At 34.9% G+C, this 26,410-nt stretch overlaps 1 protein-coding gene across 1 annotated transcript in view; it reads right to left on the bottom strand.

The window, feature by feature from the left end:
- AQR (aquarius intron-binding spliceosomal factor) overlaps window positions 1-25,513 on the bottom strand; it is a 110,568-nt gene extending 85,055 nt beyond the window's left edge. Inside the window, exons 1-8 of the mRNA XM_044665141.1 lie at window positions 25,439-25,513; window positions 21,958-22,014; window positions 19,788-19,828; window positions 11,205-11,240; window positions 7,528-7,648; window positions 6,131-6,271; window positions 5,688-5,756; window positions 4,551-4,651 (exon numbers count right to left, since the gene is read on the bottom strand). Of these exons, the coding sequence (XP_044521076.1) occupies window positions 4,551-4,651; window positions 5,688-5,756; window positions 6,131-6,271; window positions 7,528-7,648; window positions 11,205-11,240; window positions 19,788-19,828; window positions 21,958-22,014; window positions 25,439-25,513 (641 nt within the window). The remainder of the gene's footprint in view (window positions 1-4,550; window positions 4,652-5,687; window positions 5,757-6,130; window positions 6,272-7,527; window positions 7,649-11,204; window positions 11,241-19,787; window positions 19,829-21,957; window positions 22,015-25,438) is intronic.
- Window positions 25,514-26,410: the final 897 nt, after the last annotated feature.

Here is a 26,410-nt window from a genome sequence, read left to right as displayed (position 1 = left end):
GTGCGGGGGGTGAAGGGGAAAGTAGGAGCATGAATCATGTAACCATGTTAAAAATGATTATTAATAAATGTTTAAATAAAAAAAAAAAGAAATTCTTGGAAGGAAATTGAATTTTGCGCAATGGTGGTATTGTTGGAATAAATGTATATTTCCCCCCCCCCAAAAAAAACAAAAAAACTCTTACTCAAGACAGAGCAGATCTCTGGCTCTGGCTGAATCATGATTTTCATTCGTCTCAATCCACCAACACTGTCCCACCACCGAGATTACCTGGATCTGCGGGAGTTCTACTACCTCAAAAAGTAATGCCCAAAGATTGATTTGATTTCTTCATCATTAGTTGTGATTTCACCTTTTCCATTTTTGATACTGGTAATTTGGTTTCCTTTTTTAAAATCTTTTCTTAATCTAATTAACCAATGGTTTGTCTATTTTATTAATTTTTTTTCATAAAACCAGCTCTTATTAACTCAATAGTCTTCTTACTTTCCATTTTATTTACAGCTCCTAAAATTTTTAGAATTTCCAATTTGGTGCTTAATTGGGAATTTTTAATTTGTTCTTTTTCTAGTTTGTTTAATTGCATGTCCAATTCACTGATCTGTTCTTTCTCTATTTTATTTCATATAAATACTTAGTGATATAAATTTTCCCCCAAGTACAGCTTTGGCTGTATCTCATAAATTTTGTAATGTTGTTTCTTCATTGTCATTTTCTTTAATGAAATTATGGATTTTTTGTATGATTTGTTCTTTGACCCATACAATCCTACCTAAATTAATATACTTATTCAGTGCTACACCTATCAAACTACCAAAATCTTTTTTTTTAATAGAATTAGAAAAAATTATTACAAAGTTAAACTGGAAGAACAAAAGATCAAGAATATCAAGGGAACTAATGAAAAAAATGTAAAGGATGGAGGCCTAGTGTCACCAGATCTCAAACTACAGTATAAAGCAGTGATCATCAAAACAATATGGTACTGAGTAAGAGATAGAAGGGTGGATAGATGAAACAGACTTGGGTTAATTGACAGCAGCAAGCTAGTATTCAATAAACCCAAAGGTTCCAGTTTTGGGGACAAGAACATATTATTTGACAAAAAACTTCTGGAAGAATTAGAAAACAGTATGGAAGAAATTAAATTTCAATCAACATCTCACACCCTATACCAAGATAAATTTAAAATGGGTAAATAACTTAAATATAAAGAGGGAAATTATAAACAAATTAGGTGAACATAAAATAGTATACCTGTCAAATCTATGGGAAAGAAAGGAGCTTAAGACCAAGCAAGAGATAGAGAACACTAAAAAATGTAAAATGAATAATTCTGATTATATTAAAAAGTTTAAGTAAAAACGAAACCAATGCAACCAAAATTAGAAGAGAAGCAAGAAATTGGGGGAAAAAATTTATAACGAAAACTTCTGACAAAGGTCTAATTTCTCAAATTTATAAGGAGCTAAATCAGTTTTACAAAAAAATCAAGCCATTCCCCAATTGACAAATGGTCAAGGGACATGAATAGGCAGTTTTCAGACAAAGAAATTAAAACTATCAATAAGTACAAGAAAAAGTGTTCCAAATCCCTCATAATTAGAGAAATGCAAATCAAAACAAGCTGAGGCACCACCTTACACCTAGCAGATTGGTCAATATGACAGTAAAAGAAAAGAATAAATGTTGGAGTGGTTGTGGCAAAATTGGAACACTAATGCATTGCTGGTGGAGTTGTGAATTAATCCAAACATTCTGGAAGGCAATCTGGAATTATGTGCAAAGGGCTTTAAAAGAATGCATATTCTTTGATCCAGCAATATCCCTACTGGGTTTGCTCCTCAAAGAGATAATAATGAAAAATGTTTGTACAAAAATATTCTTAGCTGCACTCTTTGTGGTGGCAAAAATTTAGAAAATGAGGGGGTGTCAGCTCTGTGAGAGAGTAGTTAAGAGGGGAGGGAAAGGATAATGAATCATGGAAAAATACTTACAAATATATAATTAAAATTGAAAATTGGAAAAAAAATTTTTTTTTAAAATTCCAGAGAATCATGATGAAGAATGCTATCCACATGAGAGAGAAGTGATGGACTAATATGCAAAATATATGGCATACATTTTTTAGATATGGCCCATGAGGCAACTTGCCTTACTTGACTATGCTTATATGTTTTTATTAATTTTTCAGGGGGAAGAGAGGAAAGAAATTTTATCTTTTTATTTTAAAAAAATTTTTAAAGAAATTTGATTTAAAAGAACACCACTTACACACCAATGCAACTAACAACAATATGGAAATAGGCCCTAAACAAGGACACATGTTACAACCAGTGGAAATGTGCGTCGGCCATGGGTGGGGGGGAGAGCGGGGAGGGGGTGAAGGGGAAAGTAGGGGTATGAAGCATGTAAACAGGTTAAAAATGAATATTAATAAATGTTTAAAAAAAAAACACCACTTTGTACAAACTGCCAAGAAAAGACACAAATAGATACATGTCTTAGATATGAAAGGATAAAGAAATAATAAGAAAAAGAATAATCTTCCCTTTGAGATTTGTGGTTGAGAGAAGAGAACAAGACCAAACAAGAACAGAAAAGATCACAGCAGATTAAAATAGTCAATTTTAATTACATAAAATTAAACAATGTTTACAAAAATAAAGCCAATTTAGCTAGCAGTAGAAGGGAAATTGTCAAATGGAAAACAAATAAATCTGGTATTAGTATGTAAAATGAATTAAAGAAAGGAAAAATACCAGAAGCATGGATTTTAACTAGGACATAACACAATTGGGACTTGGATGAGAGCAGGGACCAAAAAGAAAGTCTAGACTCAAAGAACATTTGAAGAACATGGGAAGAGAGGGAAGAGCTAAGAATCTCTAGCAGACATGTATAATACAGATAAAATTGCCTACCATCTCCAAGAGTGGGGAGGGAAGGGAGACAATTTGGATCTTATAATTTTAGAAAACATTTGTTGAAAATTGTTACTACACGTAATTTAAAAAATAAAATATCTTTTAATAATTAGAATGGCAGAATGAGGGCAGCACTGGAAGAAAGAAGGAATTTTAGGAAGGTGCTTGTGTTGGGAAAAGATGGTGAAACTGATGGCTTTGAAAATACTGAATATGAGGCAATAATAAGAAATATACTTGTACATGCCCAAAAAGTAACTGCAAGTACAAGATAAAATCTAAGTAGACTCACAGCTAGAAATAAAAAACTGAAAGTCTTTTGTATTTTGTAATTAGTCATGAGAAAAGATAATTGAACTTCACTTTTTGTTGTTTAATTGTCTGACTCTACATGATCCCATAAGCAACAGCATGCCATACTCTTTTACACTCCATTATTTCCCAAAGTCTGTCAAAGCTTATGCTCATTGCTTCCATGACAAACAATCTATTCATCTCATCCTCTGTTGTACCCTTTTCTTTTTGCTTTCAATTTTTTCAGACATCGGGGTTTTTTTCCAATGGGTTCTGTCTTTTCCTTATGTGTCCAAAGTATTTAAGCTTCAGTATTTGACCTTCCAATTAATAGTCTGAATTAATTTCTTTAAATATTGACTGATTTCATCTCCTTGCTATCTAAGAGATTTTCAAAAATCTTCTTTAGGACTACAATTCAAAAGTGTCAGTTCTGTGGTAAACAACTTTCCTGTTAGTCCAACCTCAGTTTTACATGGAACTAGGAAGGACAAAGGGGAAAATATGAAAGATGGAAGAAAAAATAAAAATACAGTAGGCTTCACAGAGTGGAGAGGAGAATGTTTCAGAAAGAAAGGAGAGGTCAGTAATGAATACTAAAGAAGAAGGAAATGAGATCACAGGGTGTAGCAATTAGGAAGTTATTAGTGGCCTTGGAACGAAAAGAACAAAATCCAAAATATAAGGGTTAAAAAGTACATTGGTAGCAAAGACATGAAGGCAATTCATCCAATTGTTTGGAGGGCAGGGGAGAACAGCTGCAAGATAAGAAGTTCTTTTTATTTAAAGATAAGAATAATGTGGTTGAAAAGGAATCAATGAGAGACTGAAATTGCAAAAGAGAAAGTATAAATGAACGGAAAGTGGAAGAGAAAATAATCTAGAACCCAAAGAGATTAAGTTTAGAAACAAATAAGTGTACCTCTTTTAGAATGAAAAGGAATGAGTAAAAACCATCTCTTTTGAGATGAAAAGTGATGTGGTTTCAAAAATATCCTGAATTTGAAAGAATGGAAGATCATGGAAATCATACTTCATGCCCTCTATTTTTTCTACAAACCAGACTATCCAGAAGGAAGGACTTGAAGGATATGGATATTTAGAACAAGCACTGTTAGAACATGACAAGTCCAAAGGAACATCATTGGGAAGTGTTGCTTGCTGATGTACAAATTTATCAGAGGCAAAGGAGAAAGCAGAGGGTTATTGGTTTCTCCTCCAAATAAAGTTGTATAGTTTAGCAATCCAGCAAGCAAGAGGTAGGCAGAGTTAATGCCCACAAGAAATTCTGAGAGTCAAGTAACAAAGAATAAAAGTTTCACTACATACTGTTCTCGTGCTTTTGGATCCATTTTTTCATCATTCTTTTTTATCAAGTTCCAGAATTTTCTAAGCTTGGGTGTCTTTTTCAATTCTAACTCCAAACGTGCCTGAGAAAAAGGTAAAATATGGTTACTGGCGACATTAAATTGCATTCAATGTAGAAGCACAGACCAACATTTAATCCATTTCTCACATTTACCTGTAGAGGCAAGTCACTCATAGTGAAACCTGAACATACTCCAAAAGTTAAGTTCCTTATACTAGCCTTCAATTCTTTATTAAAACACGCAGAATATAATTGTAAAATAGGGTGGGATTGTTGTCATGGAACTGCCTTTTCTAATAGAGATTCTGAAGAATATTAGCAATTAAATCATTTTTATTTCTAAATTTGGATTTAGTACATTGTATATCTAGAAAATTATGAAAAAGAATTATTGTTATAGGAATAAAATGTGTGCCACATATTATGCAGAAGCATGTTTTATAGACAAAATTGTCAGAAAGAAAATGAAATGAAATGGAAAATCTTCTTCCTGCTTTTATTCTTTAGGAAAATCCAAGTAACAGCATGACAAAAAGAATCCTTTAAATACAATGTACTTATTTTTAAAAGCTGTTCTGTATAGTCCAATTGAGGTAAACACAAAGATTTAAGTAGCTGCTATCTAAGAATTGATTATATGTATCATTTTACCTCAATGTATAAAGCTAAACTATACTATATTATTTAAGAATTTTAAGTTAATTTAAGACTAAATTAATGCTGTGAAGAAAAAAAAAAAAGAAAATTGTATTAAATGGAAAGATACAGTTTCCAAGAAGGGCAAGAATTTTTATCTAGTTGGCTCAGTGGTTAAGTGCTTGGGACTTGGACTCGGGAAGAACGGAATTCAAATCTCACCTTAGCTATGTACTAGCTATGTTCTTGAAAATCACCTAACTTCTCAGCTTCAGACTGCATCTCAGCAATATGGGAGTATTTAAGGATTAAGGAATATAAATATAGTGTTTTGCAAAATGTAAAGTGCTATGTAAGTGCTAGCTATTATTATTATCAGCACAAAAAAATTTTCTCACATCTATACAGCACATAGACCAGTTACAAAATGTGAATTTTTTTAAAATGGCATTACTACTCACAGGTTGCAAACCCAACCACATTGGCAGAGAGATAAGCTGTTGTACTTGACTCCGGATCAGATCCACTTCCTATGCAAGGTATCAAGAAAACAAGTTTATAAAAATATGAGAAAAGGAAATCCTTTTTCCTCTTAATCTACATACACAATATCTATCTTTAAGGGAAAATATCAATAGAATCAGAGACAAAGTATAACAAAGTTTCTAAGTAAAGAAAAAAGAGGAAACTCAAAATTACTCATTTTTGCAAGTTTTAACAAAAGGTTTTGTTAAATTTCAAAGGCTAAAATTCAAAATTATTTGATATTAGCTATGTATTTTCTTAACCCTAATTTATTCTAGACTCTGTTGCCATAAGACAGCTGACTATGCTCTTGATTCTCTCTAAATTCTACCAAGAAGAGAAAGTTTGGGGAAAAAACCCTAATTTAAGTTAAAATTACCAAGCTGTTGAAGCAATGATCAAGGAAGAGTAATAGGATTGTCTGTTCCTGTAGAGAAAATTCATCATCATTTTCAACAAGTACTGATTCTAAGATGCACTTAAAAAAGAAAGGGAAGTGTTCTGGCTTCTTCTTGAAAATCTAAAAAATAAAAAGAATAAGTTCATTTTGAGTTAGTTATTCAAAATCATGTTCTATCTTATAGTAACATAAGCAGTTATAAGAATATATACAAATATAATTTTGTATATATATTTTTGTATAATATATTTTTATATATATTTATATAATATAATTTTGTATAATTTAAATACAAATATATACAAATATTTTTCTTTATTTCAAACCCTTACCTTCTGTCTTTGGCTCCAAGGCAGAAGAGTGGTAAGGGCTAGGCAATGGGGGTTAAGTGACTTGCCCAGAGTCACACAGCTGGGAAGTGTCTGAGGTCAGATTTGAACCTAGGACCTCCCATCTCTAGTCATGGCTCTCAATCCACTGAGCTACCCAGCTTCCCCCTATAAAATATTTCTTAAAGGAATATACACATAGGAAGAGGTTGATATAATTGATTCTTGTAGCTTATTTTCTATCACCTTAACTCCAAGAACAATAACCAAAATGACACTACCATTTCTAGAAAGGGACATATCAATCAACTGTGTAAGACTCAAAATTATCATCCCTCTGATTTCCTTGTCCACAACACAGATAATATACAACTAAAAAAGAAAATGTGGCACTGAGTCAATTCTTCTGTAGCCAGAGGAAAATATTTTTGATATTTCATACATTTCCAAATCTAGGGATTATCACAGGAAATAAGTTTGAGATTTCTAATGCCAAAGATTCCAAGTAGGAAGCACCAGTGAGAAGTGTCAGTTCATGGGAAAAAGAAAAATATTCTTGTTCAGGGATAAAATTTGATAACTGAGGTTACAGCACAGAAGTTTGACCATGAAGCAATCTCAAATACCACTCAGTTCATATTAAAGCTACAAATATACTTCCTCAGCATAAAAAAAGGAAATGACAGAGAAGAAATTATCATCTCATTTCAAGAAACATTTATTTGCATTTGTAAAATGGGCTCAGCATTTACTTGGGATTGAAAACTTTGCAATCTTTATGCCAAACACAGAACAACCCTGCATGCACAGTTTAATTTAGGACTGTTGAAAGAAAAAATAAAATGGCATAAAAGCAACCTTTCAAATAGCCATTCTTCCTGTCAGAGTTGTCTTTACCATTGTAGCAGGTACTATGCAGACAGGCACTGTTTACTGTCAAAGTTAAAAGTTCTGCTACTTTTCAACAGTTTAAGTGGGCACAGTGTGAAGCTACAACTCCTAGATCAAAGTCAAATTCAAATAAGTCAAGTAATTCAAATCTGTTACCTCCCACGCAGGGACATTTTCTCTGAACTTCTCATTCACCATACAGCAGATCGACATTAAATAGGCCTTGCTGGACACCTCTGGGGAATAATTTATCCATAGGTAATTTTCAAGGTACTGGCTGTGGAGAGTAAAAAAGCACAGAATATTTCATTAGTTGCTACCACCCACAGTAATGTGTCATTCTACCTGAAAAAGCATAATTACCCATGTCTCCCTGAAAGCATTTTGAAAATCCATATTTATGATCTGAAAGCACATCACAAAGTTACCTTTAATCTAGGTCACTGTTACTGCTGCAAACTTATTCATGAAAGATATGGATTAGGCAGATGAGACAGGGCAAGGCTCATCTTTGAAGGCACCAATGGAAAAGTGGCACACATTAACTATCATGACTAACAAGCCACAGGAAATCTCCCTATCCATTTTCTCCTCACTGAATAAAAATAAGGATGCTTAACCAAAAGAGGCTGTGAGAATACTAGCTGATATTAAAAGAATTTTAGCAGAGAGGCATACCTGAAACATAGGAGCAAACATGTGAGCAAAGTACCTCACAAATTGTGTGTAATAAATTCTTGCTGCTATGATTATCACAAACTGATTTTTTGAGGAGCTATTTTTAGGATAGAAACAATATCCCTCCAGTATCTCCAGATCAAAAGACATTTTATACTATAATATCAATAGAAAATTGAAGGTTATAACTTTAGTATAAAGCTTTTGTTTTAATAATTTTTTATCAGGTGTTTAACACAATTCTCTTGACATCAGAAACAAAAAATAAACATAATTAACATTTTCTAAACATAATTAATGTTTTCTTAATGGTTTGTTATTATCATCTATTATCATCTTATAACTATATAAGACTAGCTAAAGACTGTATTCTAGTCTTCCCAAAACCAGTCTGGGCCAGAGGGTTAATTTCTGCAGGGGGGAAAGGAAGGAGAGTCTGTACCAAATCATGAAGAAAACCAAGCAAAGTAAACACTAAAGAAGGAGATCCTTAAACCTTTAAGGAAAAACAGTGATGACTGGAAAGGCTATTAAAAGTGCATAGAACAGTTTGTCTTTACATATTTGTGTCATGTTTTTCAAAATATATTTTATTTGTACCTTCCCTTTATACTATAAACATGCTTGCCCTGGGTTCTTCTCTTTTAAGTGGCCACCATGAAGATTCTAACCAAATACAAAGGACATAAGCAGGAAAGAGGCAATCTAGGAGATCCCTTCTCTCTATAAGAACCCCCAGAAAAGAATATATACCACACCTCATGTAAATGAAAAATTGACAAAATTACACTTCTTCTATTATGGTACCTTGAGAGAGTTCATCTTATATTTACTAACTTTTGCTGGAACATAAATGTCATTCCCAAATAAAGTAACAGGCAACATTTTAAAAGACAAAAATCCATTAATAATCAGGAAAAAAGAGTTTTTATATTATTTAGGAAAACCAAATGAGTGAGAAAGCCAGAAGAAAAATAAACATATCTTTAACTAATTTTTTGTATTTCATTTCTCTTTAAGTTTTAATCTGAATATATAAACAGGATATAGAATCAGGTAAGAGAAAGGTGGGAGTAGTTATCAGATGAACCTAATGCCTATCCAAAATAGACAAAGGAGAGCTGCACACACACCAAATCTAGAAAGGAAATACATCAAACTCAACAAAGAACAATCAGAGATGGGGGTAGAGGTGGCAGTGTTATTCTGAGAGAGGATAATATTGGAAACAGTATAATCACAAGCAAAACAAATTTCACAATCCTGAAAAGAAAAATTAAAAGGGTAAAAAAAGAAAAGCAAATAATTTGAATCTAGTACCTCAGATTACATTTTAAACAACTGAGGAATAGTTTTATTATTGCATTATTACATTATTATTATTTCATTATTATTTAATAATTACACATGAATATAATATAATGTAATTATACTATTAAATAATAAGGGATGATTTCAAGAATTCTGGATAGTAACAAAGGCAAGAGTGAAATAAGCAGAACTAAGAAAAGAATCTATATGCAACATTTAAAAAAATTTTTGAAAAATTTAAGAATTCTGATCAATGCAATGACCAAACACAAGTTCAGAAGACCTATGATGAATCATTGTTACCAATCTCTTAACAAAGGTGACAGTTGTAAAGTGCAGAGACACTCATTTTTGGATATATCCACTGTCTGGATTTATTTTATTTTGCTTAACTGTGCTTATTTGTTACAAGGGTTTTTTCCCTATTTTTTTGCTTTACTTATAATGAAGATATTATTCATAATGAGTACAGGCAAGGGGAATTACCAATAAATGATGCCCTCAAAAAGGCCACTGTGACATTTTTTTAAAGTTCAGAGACAAAATCAAGTAAAGAAGGTTTTTAAAGTAACACATGGAATTTATTATATTTTTTAAAAAGTAAATAATATGAAATAAGATTCAGTTTCACAGAAAATTCATTTTTGTCTTGTTATGTATGTGAAAAAAATTTTTAATGTTTCAAATTTATAATTTTAAAAAATTAACCTGCAGATAGCTCCAGGTTTAACTTACATAAGTAAAGACAAGGGAAATGATAGAAAATAAAAAGCATGCAACAAGTAGACTAATAAAAATTACTCTTTCTAGGTAGACTCTGTTGTCATGAGTACCTTTCTCTGACCCCATGACATATGTAAACATCCCGAGACTTGCCTATACAGAAAGTTCCTCAGCTGATGTCCTATCCTTTTACATTTCGCTTATGAAGGTTTTCTTGTCAGAAGTATTATGATGTTGTTTTCCTTCTAAAAATGTTCTGGTTTCTGTGTTTACTCTGGTCCATCTACTCTACCCTCCTGACTTCTGACATGCTGACATCTAATAACTACTTAACTAGAGCACCTTTGCTGCCACTTCTTGAATCCTGAAGACTCATCCTACCCTGCCAAACTGCTGATACAAAATAGAATGCCTATTTCTATGATCTATAAACTCTATGTGATTTTCTGTTTGGACTATTTATTTATGAATGAAATACTAGTGTGGTCAAAGGTCATATATTAAATCTCTAAACTACGCAGTTAAGTTTTATTTAGAGAAAAATTCTGTTCCATGGCCATAAACTACATTACCAACAACTTCTTGTAAACATAAGCTATAGATCACTAGGAGGCCAAGGTGAGAAATCATGACCAATTTAACATAATCCATTACAGCTACCAGAAAAAGAATTCACGATGTAGGCTTTACTGAAGAAGGGGAATCATCTTAGCACATGAAGGTGAGCAGCCACATATCCCAAATAATCAATTCCAAAACAATGACAGTTCTGTATGCTTAAATCTTCACTGTTTCCAGTTTAAATTCTTTACAGCAATGATGGGCAAACTTTTTAAAGAGGGGGTCAAAGGAAAGGAAATGCTCATCCATCAGTCTGTTTCTAAGGCAACTCTTTCGAAGTTTCATTGTATTATATCCTACTCATTGTATTTGTCAGATTAGGAATAATGTCACAAGGCTGGATAGAACATTTCAGGGGGCCGCATCTGGCCTGGGGACTGTAGTTTGCCCATCACTGCTTTACAGGATTCTCAGCTTTGAAAGAATCAGTTACTGTATAGTAAACAGATATATTGCTGCTTTACCCTTAATAAAAACAACTTTAAAACTTTTTAACTTACCTAAATTCCAGAAGCATTATTTTCCGAATGGCAAACCTAAAAGATAAAAGTATATTTTTTTAAAAAATGAGAATTACTGAAACTACCACACCAATGCAACCACCAACAATTTGGAAATAGGTCTTGATCAAGGACACATGACAAAACCAGTGGAAATGTGAGTCAGCCATGGATGGGGGGAGTGCGGGGGGTGAAGGGGAAAGTAGGGGCATGAATCATGTAACCATGTTAAAAATGATTATTAATAAATGTTTAAATTCAAAAAAAAATGAGAATTACTTTTTCCTATGGTTCTACTACCAATATTTCAAAGTCACTGTTGCAAGTGAACGTTTCGAATCTTCATTCTTATATGGAATTATTTTTCATATGTATTTTGCCTATAAAATTTGCAACGGCTAGCTTATGTTTTCTAAACATTTTTATAACATACCCTATATATATATGGTTCATGAATACAACTATTACCATTTTGCTGATGGCAAATCAAAGACATGGGAAGATAAATTCACATCAATAAAAAAGATTTATTAATACTCATATTATATCACCTTGTTACCAGTCAATCTTGGATGGTTTGGGGAAATAGCTGACTTCATACAAAGATACAGATATTGGACAAAAGATCAGTCAAAAGGAAACAGACTCAAGATGCAGCATGAGATATGCATTTTCAAATATGATTAATATCCATATGCTCTGCTGGACACCAAGGAAGGCATTCTATTTATTACAAGAAAGAGCTTCTAATGAGGAAGGAGTATTAGGTTAATGAGTAGTGACAGATAATCAAAAAAGGTATCTATAAAAATTTTAATGCACAGAAGAAAACAAGAATATAGAAGACGACTTTGTTACTCCACAGCAAGTTTAACATATGTAACCGAGAGCCTATAAACAGCAGTTCAGTTTCTTGTATAAGCCTCTTTCTTATTCTTCATATATAGACATGTCTTGTGTTCTTAATAATTAAGTTCAAAAGCAAAATTATTTTTTTTAAAGAAAAGGTTTCAAGTACAATGGAAGCATGAATGTTTAAACTAGCTTCTTTTATTTAAGGTAATACACAGTCAAGATCATAAACTACAGAGAACTTTTTAAAAAGTTGTATATTTTCCCATTTATTGCTATTTCCTAAACTTTATACTCTCTACAAAACACAAAGGAAATAGACAACTGTCCTGAGGGAAAAGTAATAAAAAATACAGAGGGATCATCAGATTTTTTTTTCTATTATTGTGTTCTTTATTTTAAAAAAATATTTATTTAAATATAGGATGATATTGATCTTCATGTTTCTTTCCAAAAGCTAGTTCAAATATTCACCAATTTATTTTTATCATTTTGTATAATAGTAATAAGGCAGCCAGACCAGAACACAGCCACTAGATCATGGTCTCCCATTTTGAAAATTAAATATGAAGGCATTATGAATATATAATACCCCAAGAGACCATTATCCTGTCAAAATCCTATTCTACTGATTTCTGAAATAGTCTCACTGAGGAATCTATGGCATAGAGCTCTGTTGAGCATGAAATGGTGAAGGCTTTCATTTTGTAAAAGCCTAAAGAGAAACAAGAGACTCCAGAGCTGCACAGGCCATTCAGCAAGTATAACATCAAATGACATTTAGGATCTCTGGTTGTTTCACATGGACATTTCACATCATTTCATTTCATAGTCTATCACCATTTACCCAATGACCAGTATGTATAAGCTTAGTAACAAGTAAGAAGACAGGGGAAAAATACATGGAGATTCTACAATCGATTTCTCTAATTTAGTCTAACATTCTATATACAGCTTAGGAGAAAAATATATCCATGGAAAAGAAGTGAAATAGTTTTCTTTTTTTAAAAAAAAGAGCAGTCATTCTCTACTGAACCTGACTAAAAAATCTCTCTCTTTAAAGTCTCTTAATAATAAATAATTTTGTCATATTATTAAATTTGTCATATTATTAAATCTGCTTCTTTCAAATCCAGAGCAACAGAATGTCATCAAGTGAGGGTAATTATAAAAAGCAAACTGGTAATATGTGATCATTACCACATCTTGCCCACTTTTTCAGTTTACTCTTCCATGTTCTCTACTTTGAATCAAAGTAGTAAGAATCCTGAAAAGTACAGGTTTCTAAACCAAGTTTTAATTCAACAAGAGATTTACTTTCCAAAGAAAAGTCATACTGTTAAGGATCAGAATGGCATCTCTTTCCCAAAATTTATAAAGCAGAAATAATTCCCAAAATGAGTATTACTCAAGTCTTCTGATAATCAACAAATGAGATAGAGAAAAGTAAATGCTATTATAGCAACATAGTATCAGCATGCTGATGGGGAATCAATACAAAATTGGGGAATGTGAGAGGAAGTATAACTTCCACAACAACATTCTGGTGTGTGCTATGTTGGGTCTATAGACATATAGGACAACTTTCAATATCCTTCCTTGTACCAAGAACAAAAATTGGCTCTGTGGGAAGTACAATGTGCTATTTTAATTTAGCCTAGGAATGGAATATAAAAGTATTCATTAAATATATTTTACTATTATGTCAACCACTATACAAAGTGCTGGGACTACAAACTGAAAGCTAGTTAAGATCTCACATGCTACTTGTGGAATGTTAACATATAGGAGGAATGTTCAGTCAGAGGACAGATGGAAAGGCTCAATCATCCTTTGGGTATGACAACAGAGCTTTTGGCCAAGTTTGAAATTTCATATAACACACTGTTTAGAAGAGGAAATTAAGCTAGGATTTGGGTAGAAAGGGTTCAAAATAGGGCAGAAAGGAAATAAAAGGATCCTTTAGTAATCCAGGGTTTTTTTGACTCCCACCCCCACCCCCAAAGTGGTCTTTGTGTTAGCAGAGTTTCAGAGAAGGTCAGGTACAAAGAAGTCTTGTGGCAAACCCAGCACACTCTACTCTATCTTGCTTGATAACAATCTGTGGTCCAACAGAATGCAGGATAGACACTGAGGGACATTGAGTGATCCCATGATAAGGAAATAGCTTCTACATGCTGGAACACAGCAGTGGATCAAAGTGAGGGAAGAGAGGTCAGTGTTCAAATTGGGACAAAGGTAAAGTATATTCAAAAAGGATATTGCTACCCTCTGGTAACCTCATTTCTAACCATATACACATAAGTCTATCACCTTGTCTCCATAATTCCTCTACCAAAGCTAAAGTTTCTCCTAAGCCAATAACAAACCTAAGTGGTATTTATGTATTAAAAAAAGAACTAAAATCAGGCTTCTGATTTATATAAACCTCTGTGGTACATCAAAGATACTCTTTTAATCAAATTTCTCAGTTACCACCCTGGTATATCTCCACATCTGGACTATTATAATAGTCATTCAATTAGTTCTCTTTCCATTCCAATCCATTCTCCACTTGACTGTAATAGTAATCTACCTAAAGTGCATGTCTGAACATGTCACCTTAAAAAAAAGTGAAAATGGAAGCATAAAGGGGAGGTGAGGAGAGGGTTAGACCACCCTCACAGGTGGACTTCTGGCACTTTGTATCTAACTCCTCTGGTTCATCAAAGAGAAGAGGGATCTACTATAAATACTTGTTGACTTGATTTCATGACTTTCCCCCCACTTCCTTGCCTTCCTCTTCCCTTACAAAATACCTAGTATAGTTGATATGACTTTTTTTTTTTTAAACCCTTACCTTCCACCTTGGAATCAATACTATATATTGCTTCCAAGGCAGAAGCATGGTAAGGCTAGGCAATGGGGATTAAGTGACTTGCCCAGGGTCACAGAGCTAGGAAGTGTCTGAGGCCAGATTTGAACCTAGGACCTCCCATCTCTAGGTCTGGCTCTCAATCCACTGAGCTACTCAGTTGCCCCCTTAATATGACTTTCCAATAAAAAATGTTGTCATAAAGCATGGACTTATCATCTTGTATGAGATCCTTTCCAGATCAAAAATTCTCTTCTTTCCTTCTCAAGGACATAAGGAAAATAATCAGTAATTAGCAATGTCAAGAAATTGATTAAAATAAAAGATTCCGCATAAGAAAATTCATCACTTTAGATTTTTTAAAAAGATACAAATACTTCTACAACCTTATAGTCACTCATTCATAGTAATCATTTAAACCCAAGTAGTAACAAAAAGGACTATTAATGACTACTAATTCCTAAGGATATGGAAGAGACTGGAAGAAAATTTTTAGACTGGAAAACTGTCCTATTTTCAAGTCCTTATACTATTTTAGGCAACCATTTTAGGTCAAAAGTGATAACACTCTCCTATTACTTTCAGTTAGATACCAATAAAAGTATTAACCACAACACATTTTAAGTATACTACTGGAACTCTGACTTAAAAGTATTAAAACATTTAATGCTTCTGGTTAAATATTAAGAATACTTTACGGTGATAAATTTTGTATTATGACTGGAAACAAGTTAATAAATCTTACATCAAAGAATTCCCATACTACCCAGGACACCCAAATCATCATTGTTCAGGAAAATGGCTGCCTTGGGCACTAGACTAAAAAATGGCCATTTAAATTTTTAAATACACTTTGTAGTTGGCATGTAGAATGCTTCTTACCTTTTGAACTTTCAGACTTTGGGGCAGAATGCAATCAGTTTAGTTTTTCTTTAAGTGCTTGAAAACGTATAACGGGTGAGGAAATAGCTGTTAGGATTGCCATTATAAATCTTAGTGAATCTAGTAAATGATTGTTGCTCCCTTCAGCTGTTACAAATAACAGAGCCAAGTCTTCAATGCTTAAAAACCATTGTTGGCTTTTAGTCATTTTATTATTTGTACACCATCAAAATGAATATTAAAAAACAAAGTTTGAAAAATAAAGTCACAGAAATTTGTTTCTTCTCTTAATTCAAACTATTTTCCAAGAGATGACAAAAAGATAGTTAAAATTCACAAATGCAACAGAAAGATTGGTTGAAAGAAATGGGGATATTGACAGACAAGTGTCAAAACACAGAGGTTCTTATTTTAGGGCCCATGAACTTTTTTATAAATGAATATTTTTATAACTATTTCAAAATAATTAGTTTCCTTTGTAATCCTACATAATTTATTTCATGCATTTAAAAACGTTATTCTGAGAAGTGTAGAAAGGCTTAACTAGATTGCCAAAAAGATCCATGATACCAAATTAATGCCCCATAACTTATAAGGGCATAGCAAAAGTCTTTAAATATCACTTATGTGGAAGAGATTAGGCTTGTTTTACTCCACATGAAAAAGTAAGAATGAGAACCAGTAGATGGAAGTAACTGAAAGACAGATTTAGGCTCAATATTAAGGAAAAACTTCAAAGCAATTTAAAATGTTCCAAAGTAGCATGGGCTTTGTTATATTCAAACTCTGGGAAATCTTAAGTCTCTGGGAAAAGCTTCCCTCACCAATATCCATATATCCCTTAGGAGTAGGAGTATCCACCCATTTCTTTATAACAGTTTCCTAGATTGTACAATGACAGGAGGTCTCAGAGATCATCTAGTTTATCCACATTCTCTCCTGGATGAAGAGTCAATAGCTGATTCAGAGAGGACTCCCCTATCAGTAACCATCATGTCTTTACTATTAAAATAGACTCCTCAAGAGTGTTATGAGCAATAAGGGGCTAAGGATGGTAGTGATGGTTAGCTCAATGGAGAAACCCTAAGCACAGCTAGATATGAGGATAAGATTTGTTCCCACACCAGCTGGGCTAAGCCTCCTTTAAGACTGAGAATTCTGGGAGCAGCTGGGTAGCTCAGTGGATTGAGAGTCAGGCCTAGAGATGGGAGGTCCTAGGTTCAAATCTAGCCTCAGACACTTCCCAGCTGTGTGACCGTGGGAAAAGTCACTTGACCCCCATTGCCCACCCTTACCATTCTTCCACCTATAAGCCAATATACAGAAGTTAAGGGTTTAAAAAAAAAAAAGACTGAGAATTCTTTGCTAACCACAAGCATTAGAAACCAATTTTGCAGTCAGTTGGGTAGGAGTAACCAGGAAGTGGAATGTTGGTTCTTGAAATCTTTGGTTGTAATGAAGGGTTACCACTGGCTTGAAAATGGTTATAGCCAGTTAGAGATGTTACCAGGATCTGACTACTCAAATCTAGATACTGTCAATAAAGGTAAGATGTTGTCCTTCAAAGATTGCTATAGGCTTTGAGACCAAAATGGGCTTATTTGATAAACTGAGGGTAGGTAAAAAGGTGAAGGAGAGTGGGTGATGGAAACCTTGAATGATCTTGCCTAAATATTGAAACTAAATAAATATTTAAACTTAAGTAGTTCCCTATGGTGTAGAGTACGGAAAGACGTTGAGGATCTCTTCCCAACTCTGTTGCTATTTGTTGCTGAGCCCAGAGGCTAACAAAACCCTACATCAGGTGTGGTTATATTCTTGAAGCTAGCTGTATAATCTTCCTTAGATATAAAGGTTGTTGGCTATGCCAATAAAGGTGTTTGATATGACTTGCAATAAAGGTTGACCCTACCTGCCTGCCTAATCAAACTCCCAACCTCCTGGGGCCCAGTCTATCACCTCCTGCCTCCCTAAGCTAAGGAGAAAAGAGAAAGAATGAACCCTGAGAGGTTTGTGGACCTGAATTTATACCCTGTCCATAACTGTCACCTTGGCACATACCCTGGGGTGCCTTGCCAGTTCCTGAGTTCCAAAGTGGCAAACTGCTATTCTGTATCTACAGAAAATGGCTGCCCATTTCTGTATGTCACAAGAGACAATATGATATAGTAGAAATAGAACAGGCCTTGGAACCAGGAAACCTGGAATTCAAAACCCTGAGAAAGTTATTTAACCTTTTAGTGCCTCCAAGCAACTACCGAAGTCCATAGTTGTTTGTCTACCTAGGTGAAGGAAGTTCCTTAGTCCAATAAAATCACAGATCACTTCAAAAAGCAAATTTCTTTTCTTCCCCTCCCTGCTATTATTTGGAATATATGATAACCAGTAACTTCCAAATTCTCTTCTTGAAAAAAATATTCATGAGAGAAAAAGAGAGAGACAGATGAATGACTAAGTCTTCTTTACATATGTAAGCCTTTGGCCTCTTTTATTGCTTGACATTCTACCATGCTTTCCAATTTATTTTTCATCATTCTCCCTCATATTAACTTTTATGCTGAAGTCATAGAGTACATGTTGACTTAATCTGAAGGGTCCTTACTTGAGTTCTTTGTAGGATTTCTCTACTTCCTTATCATCTGCCACAGATATTGGCATATAAGGTGCAATTATTTCACAATGGTCTTTTCAGTTCTGTTCAATATAAGCAATGCAAGGGGAGATGAAGGATCAGAAGTGTGTAAATGGAATTAGCTCTAGCCCATTCATAGTCAAAACTCTAGCCACCAGAGATAATGTCATCCCCACCTCCCTTAGTGGGGAGGGGAAATAAGTTACCCACACGTGACAATAAGTAACAAATCAAGAACAAGGGACTGCCCTTGGGGCAGTCCAAATCAGCATAGAGGCTGCCATTTGTCCACTTGAATTAGAGGTGGACCCACAGGAAGTGACACTATCTCTTCAAGTATGTGGGCAACATCCTGTTGGGGCAGTTCCCGCTTTGAACTTGGTGCTGAAGGATCTCCGCTGAGACCTCAGGCTGCTTTCACTCTGAATGGTCATGTGGGTAAGTTAGGCTGACTTCCTAGGCCTACCTTGGCGTTTCCCAGACTCTCTACCTTAAGTAGGTTTCTTGCCTCTGATTGCTAAGGCCTTGTGGCGTGTAATCTAGTTTAATTAGCCTTTTAATCCTCTCTCTCTCTCTGTCCGGGCCTCTGCAGGCCCAGACTAGCCTCTCCCTCTCTCTATTTCCCTTGCCTTCTACCCTTCCTAATTGTAAATAAACTACCTTAAACCTGATCCTGTGGGTCTATTTTAATTATGGAATCAATCTGAATTATTGATTCCTAGCGGCCACACCTTAAATATATATCTATATAATACCTAAAATTTCCCTCTTACATTTTTGGCAACCTTTCCCTCTTACAGAAGAAATAGTGTTTCCTATTGCCTTTGAACACACAAGAAGTAAAAATATAATCCAAGATGAGTATGACTGGAAAAAGAGGTAAGCTGGCTATGTAGAAGGAACAAGAGGTAACAGATATACAATATTATGAGAGTATCTAAGTAATGTCAGGAGATCTAGAAAGTGGACTACTCCAACTTTGTAGGTGATCTGTAAAGGATCTGAACAAAAGTCAAAAAGGGTGTCAAAGACAAAAATATTTATTCCTAAACTTTAAACTGTAGAACTTTAAATACTTTTCCCCAACTCATGAGTTTAAGAATTCCAAAAAATAGGCCCATCTGCTTAGTGATCTTTCCCCCATTTTCCAAAGTGTGTGTGTGTGTTTGGGAGGTGGGGAACGACACACAATTTGATTTGAGTCTTAATTCTTCAACCTAAGTCAGAAACTAGATGGCAAATAGGTAAAGCATGAGTCCTCTAGCCATCCTCCAAATTTACTTACTTCCATGATACATAACATGTTAGGAAGATAAAGAATAAAATCAATCACACCTATGCTTGAAAAGAAAATGCTACCTACCTTGACCTGACGATCTCTTTTTCATATATGGCTTCAATAACCTATTACCAAAGATATAAATATGCAATATTGAATCAAGACTACTTGGATAAATTCTATTCATTTTTCAGAGAATAATTCAATCTATTCAATCAAATGTATCCCTTCCACATCTCAGCACCCATGCAATCTAGAAAATCTGAGTAAAAATTTTTGGCTCTCTCTTTGTACCAAAGAAGTCTGAATTTTTTTTCTTTTATGGGGTGCTTACATTAAAAGAAATTATGTATATTTATGGTATGAAAAGATAAAATACATTGATATTATACCATACTATACATATATTTTGTGCATTTCTTGAGTTTTTAAGCCTTTTCTGTGTTATATGCTGGACTTCATGTTGTCTACTACTTCTGCAAAACTCCAAAAAAATTCCCATTTAATTTCTTACGCCAATCTGTGATATATCAAAACTGTGATATATGGGGAAAGTCACAATGTGGAAGAGATACCAGTAATTAGTAGTTTTTTCAAGTCCTGAGATTACACAAGACAATCTGTTTTAGAAACAATGTATAAGCATTTTAGCTAACATTTCACAATACATGCTAAATGAAAAAAAAAAGTTAATATAAAACAGCAGGACAAAAAAAAAATATTAACCCAAATACAGTTTGTGCATCTAAAATGAAATTTCATTCACAAACTCTTTGAAAAGTAAAAATATGTAGGTAGCTAAGAATAGTCATAGGTTGTACCATTGAAGGAATGTCCATCAATTGGGGAATGGCTGAATAAACAGCAGTCTATAATGATGATGGAATATTATTGTGCTGAAAGGAATGATGAACAAGATGATTTCAGAAACAGCTGGAGGACCTTCATGGACTGATTCAAAGTGAAATAAGCACACCAGCAAAATGTGGAATGATCAATTGTGATAGACTTTGCTATTATCAGCAACACAATGATCCAGGACAATTGTGAGGGACTTAAGACAGACAAAGAATGCTATCCGCATCCAGACAAAGGTGTTGGAGTCAGAATACAGATACAATTTTTCAATTATTTATTTGGATTTATATTTGGAGGCTTTGGTTCTATAAGATTAGTCACAAAAATGAATAATATGGAAATATATTTTGCATGTTAATCATCTGCCAGCACTGGGAGGAGAAAGGGAAGGGAAGGAGGGAGATAAGTTTGATCATATAACTTAGGAAACTTGTGTGTAAATTTGTTATTACATGTAATTGGCAAACAAAAATTTAAAAAAAAAGAATAGGTTGCACCAAAGTTTTGTACAAGTCAGACCCAGGGAAAAATTATGACCTACATCTGGATTAATGGGATAAAAAATATTTACAATACTATAAAAAAAATCAAATAAAAACTTGTGCATGTTTTGTAAAAATAAAATTCTATGTGATGAGATACTTTAAAACACTTAATACTAAATAATTTTCCAAATCTAAAGTTCATAAATAATATTTCAGAATTCAGACAAAAAAGTGCAATGCCTAACAGAAGCAATTCATTAAAGGTGAGAGAAAGAATTAACATATTTAGGGGTGCTTCAAATTTTCCACTTAGTATATTTTGCAAAGCATACCCTGAATTATCCATTTGACTAATAGAATAATTTGAAATGCATGTAGCAGTGTTTAAGTTCTTAGCAAAAGTCTTAGGTCCTGAGTATATTGTGATACCTTTTGAATTCTGGGGGAGGTTTGTCATTTCTGCAAGCCTTGCCCAATTGGGATGGAACTTAAGAGAATTTGTTGCTGATACTTTGCACCAAATTTCAGCTAAAATAATAATAATACATATCAACTTCTACCTTTCTTCTACCTTTCCAGAACTAATGGTAAAACAGCACTGACATTAACCAAAGTGATCTGGTAATTTAATCTTCTCAGTCCCCAGATCTAATGACCTGGACAGCTCTACAAATGAAGTAAAAAATGCATTGCAATTATATGTCCCCTTCATCCCTTCTTTGAAACTGGTCTTCCTTAAGTCCTCAAGTTTAAGGAATTACTATTTTTTAAGTTTTTCCTTATTGTAAAACCTCAATTTATTTAAACATAAAGATATATTTAAAGTTAGCTAACATTCATAAATAACAAAAATAGGTACCTAAAGTTTTGCATTACCTAGAAAGATTATGACACAAAACAAAAATGCTTACCTTTGAATCAAAAGGTGATTTATTCTTGACATGTGGGGCCCAGTATTTACATGCTAACTGGAAATGTAAGCAAAAACAAATATTTTCATTGTATGATGTAACAATAGAATTTTTTTTTTAACTGTAGAGGACCTGTAGGATTATTTGGGTCTAAAGCCAAATTCATTATCTTTTTTTTCTAAAACCTTCTCCTCCTGCTCAAATCACTATTTCTGCAAAGAGTAGCACAATTCAATCAGTTGCCATACCCAGCTACAGTCATCTCTGACTCTCCCTCATCTTCTACACATCACATATCTGATTCGTTGCCAAATTACGATTCTACTTCTATAATATCTTTTGCAATGAGTCATAAATTTTTTGTTCCTGACCAATGTGGGAATTTGTTTTATTTGACTATGCAGATATAAGGGTTTTTTAATTTACTTTTTTTTTTCCTTTTGCAATGGGGGTGGGGTGGGGGAGGAGGCAGCGACAATAGGCAAAGAATGTGTATTTTTTAATTAAAAATTTTCAATTTTTAAAAAATTCTTGCATCCATCATTATCTTTCCATTCCTTAGTCCTGGTAAACAATTGCTTCTTCTTGTTCTTGCTTTTTCTAAATCTATACCTTCTGTCTTAGAATCAATACTTAGAATCAAAACATAACAGTGGTAAGGGCTAGGCAATTGGAGTTAAGTTACTTGCCCAGAGCCACACAGCTAGGAAGTGAGCTACCTAGCTGCCCCTTCTTCACCCCAGGTCATTTCTATAATAGTCTCTGAACTTTTCCCAGTGTCTCTCTGCCTTTTTTCTTCTATTAATTCTACACAGTAATGCCAGGTTAAGCCACCCCTCCTGTCCTCTCTACTTAAAAAAGCAACCCTTCAGATTCTGATCTTGAAAGCTCTAGGACCTCTCCCACTTAGGCAGTCTGTCCTGAAACTGAGGGTCCTGACTAGTGGGTGAATGAATGAATGAATGAATGAATGAATGAATGAATGAAAAAACACCTAACCTACTATGCAGCCCAAGACCATGTTTGACACCTCATCCACAAAGAAACCAGGGTCTACTACTTATCATCTGTCACACATTACTCTTACAGTTATTAAAAGGTACATCTCTAAAAGCAAAGATCCAGAAGAATGGAAACAATGAAGATCCCATAACTGTGGAAATCAAACAGCCAAGCATTTATTAAGGCCTATTATATGCCAGATGCTGGAGATAAAAAAAAAAAATTAAATACTCCCAACTTTCAAGAAGCTTACATTCAAATGGATGAGAGAGCTATGTACACTCATAAATAAATACAAAATATACATAAAATAAATAGAAGATAATTTGGGAGTAACATGGAATAATTTGAAAGAGCTCATCAATAATAGACCTGCATGATCTGTTCACAGCTATGGTACTATATACACCAAAGTATATCTGTCTCTTAAGGAATTAAAAAGACACAGAGTAGCAGATCAAAGAAACCATGCTTCATTCTTAGTAGGAAAATCCAGATATAGAATGTTATCCTTATGTGTATCAATGCATGAAAATGGAAGCAAGAAAAAGGAAATGTATTGTGTTATTTCTATGTGAAGGAGGACACCAGACTTTGCTTGAGCAACTCTCAAAGGTAGAAAGGATTGCTTAGACAGTTGGGTTCAGGGCATGCCTTTTCCCTAAGTACTGCCTCTCATGATCCCAAAGCAAAGGTCCTCTACAATCTGGCTCAAACCTACCTTTCCACTTTCATTCATACTATTCCTTAATATATTCTAAACTCCTGCCAAACTAGAGTACTCAATTTCCTAATTATATCCTTGAAGTTTTTTTTGTTGGTTTTTTTTTTTAATGTGTGGCACTGGATTACACCATTACCTATACTTGGAATGTCCTTTTTCCAATCTCAACTTGTTGAAATCCTACACCTCCTTCAGGGCTCACTAAAGTCCAATGCATTTCCATGAAACCTCAGCAGCCCAAACCAACCTCCCTCCTTTAAACTCCTACAGATAGTACATAGTGTACTATGCGTACAGTACCTCAGCACAATGCACACATTAGGCACTTCATTAATGCTTGTTCTCCTTTTTATATTAAATCATATTCCCAGAGGTAAGCAGCCCAGAAGGCAAGCTCAAGAAGAGCATGGCCTGAAACAACACAGCCAGAGCTGGCACCAAGCAGCACTGCTCTCCCCACATCCTCCACTCACTCAGACCTTAATGCCAATGTGCCTTCCCTTTTTTTTTCCTTGCTAGATATTGGGGTTCCATTCCAATCACTACCAAAGGGAATCCAGAATCCTCAATCCCCTTCATACCTCAGGTCCACTCTCCCCACCCAAATTGCCAATAGTGGTGGACTAGAACTGTCCAGGCTCCTCACTCTGCAGGGAAGATATCTTAATGTACCTTTTAGATTCCTGAGCCTTTCCATCTACACTGAAACTAACCCTCCTATATGTGCTGTCCCCCAATTAGACAGTGAACTACTCAAGAAAGTAAGAATGTTTTCTTTTTCTCTTTGTATTCTCAATGCTTGGTACATAAGTATTTAACAAATTATGTTTAATTCTCCTATTCATTTCATGTATATGTACAAATATGAGGATCTGTAATAGAGAACTGTTAGTATAGGAATTTTTTCCACCATCTACTGTTTATCACATAGTGAACTTCTTCCAGCACAGTGATCAAGTCAAATCACTTGCCCAGAGTTACAAAGCTAATTAAAATGTCTGCATTAGGATTTGAAATCAGGTCTTCAAGACTCAGAATACAGCACTAGACAACACTGCCACTTTCATATGTAAAAACTTCAACTCTTGCCACTTACTGTGAAGCCATGAGGAAGTCATTTTACCTGAGTTTTAATGCTTTCATTTGCCTACGTTTTTGGTCTGTTAATTCAACATTTATTCAGCAACATTCTTTGACTCTTCTCGACCTTCCTCACATCATCTATATGATCAGTTTCCAAATCCCAATAATCCTACCTCCGAAATTTCTTCCATCTAACATTATATTTCCTTTTCCTAATTCCGGTAATCACCTGCCTCTTGTTGGGTTTCTATAATAGCCTCTTTACCTCTTCTACTCTCTTTATCCTCCTTCCTACCAAACAGAATGCAAGAAGCTGGTAACCAGGAGATTCCGTTCCTGTTTTCCAGAAATAAACTCTACACTTGCTCTCTACGTTTCAAATGCAAGTTCTTCACTTTTCTGCTGCCTCACTTTCCCTTTCAATATTTAAAAATACTAATAAGGGGCTTCTGTCCAGTTCCGAGAATTGGGGACAAGAAAGCTGAGCAGCGACATAACACTGAACTTACTCCCAAAAAAATCAAATAAGAAACTCCTGTGCCGCTTTCCTATCGACCTCCACCCCTCTCCATTTTCCAGGCACAGCGGTCCCCAGCACTTACCCTTCCCCGCCCCCTCTGCCTCAAAAACCCTTATAAAACCTTCATTTCTCCAGGTTGGCGCAGCACTCACCTGGGTCACGAACTCAGCATTGATCTGTGACACCGTAGGGGCCAGTATTTTCTTGGGCGGTGCCGGGGTCGCCATGGTTAGTCAGCCTTTATTCCAACCCTGGGCAGAGGTACAAAACGGACCCAGGGGTTCCCACGTTCTTTCTTTTCACACACCGCGGGGGGAACTCTATCCAATCGACACTTCCGGGATCCAGTTCCGAGCGGAAGTCGTCATCTTGGGGAGGGAGAAGAGAACCTGGGATTATAAATTTCCTGGGGAAGAACTGAGCCACCGGAAGTGGTCATAGAAATACCCTAAACTAGAGAAGCAGGGGATGGAGGAGAAATCTCTCTCTCCGCCTCCCCCTAGCGGGAGGCAGGGAGAAAGCACGGAGAGCTGACGGGTTTTTTTTAGCCTTTACTTCTTGATGGTTTGGTGGTTGTCCTTCCTACTGAAAGAAAAAGGCTTTGACTCTAGTATAAATTGGTCTTGTGAGGCAGAATTGCACTAAGTCATCAGCTTCACCCTTTCTTCCAAGTCCAATAGCAAGACAAATGTCAAGTGGGCAGATGATGATGGCCCAGGATGCAGTGGATGAAAATGGTTTCTTTCATGTCTGACCAAGTTCTAAGCCAACCACAGTGCTTGCTTCCGCCCCCTTTGTGGCTTTTAGAATAAATTGTTTTCATCTCCCCCTTCCACAGGGGAAATCTTTACACGCTAGTGGCAGACATACCCCTAACTCGCCAACAGGTTTGAGGCTTGTTAGCTACCCTTAACCTGGTTTGGCTTGTCAGCCCCTACGGTTTACTTGAGTGTCATACACAAATGAGAGCCGAGCACCAGGTGGACACCAAAAGTGAATGAGCATCCCTGAAAAAAGGTTGGCAAGCCCTCACATTAGGGTTACTAATTCTCCTTGATCACCCATTTACCCCATACACTGTTACAAGGATTTGCTATTTGATAAAAATTGCTAAGAAAATTGGA

This window comes from Gracilinanus agilis, chromosome 2, assembly GCF_016433145.1.
Source record: "Gracilinanus agilis isolate LMUSP501 chromosome 2, AgileGrace, whole genome shotgun sequence".
Lineage (NCBI taxonomy): Eukaryota > Metazoa > Chordata > Mammalia > Didelphimorphia > Didelphidae > Gracilinanus > Gracilinanus agilis.
The sequence above is the reverse complement of the archived record's forward strand: the minus strand, read 5'-3'. Positions and strand labels throughout refer to the sequence as shown.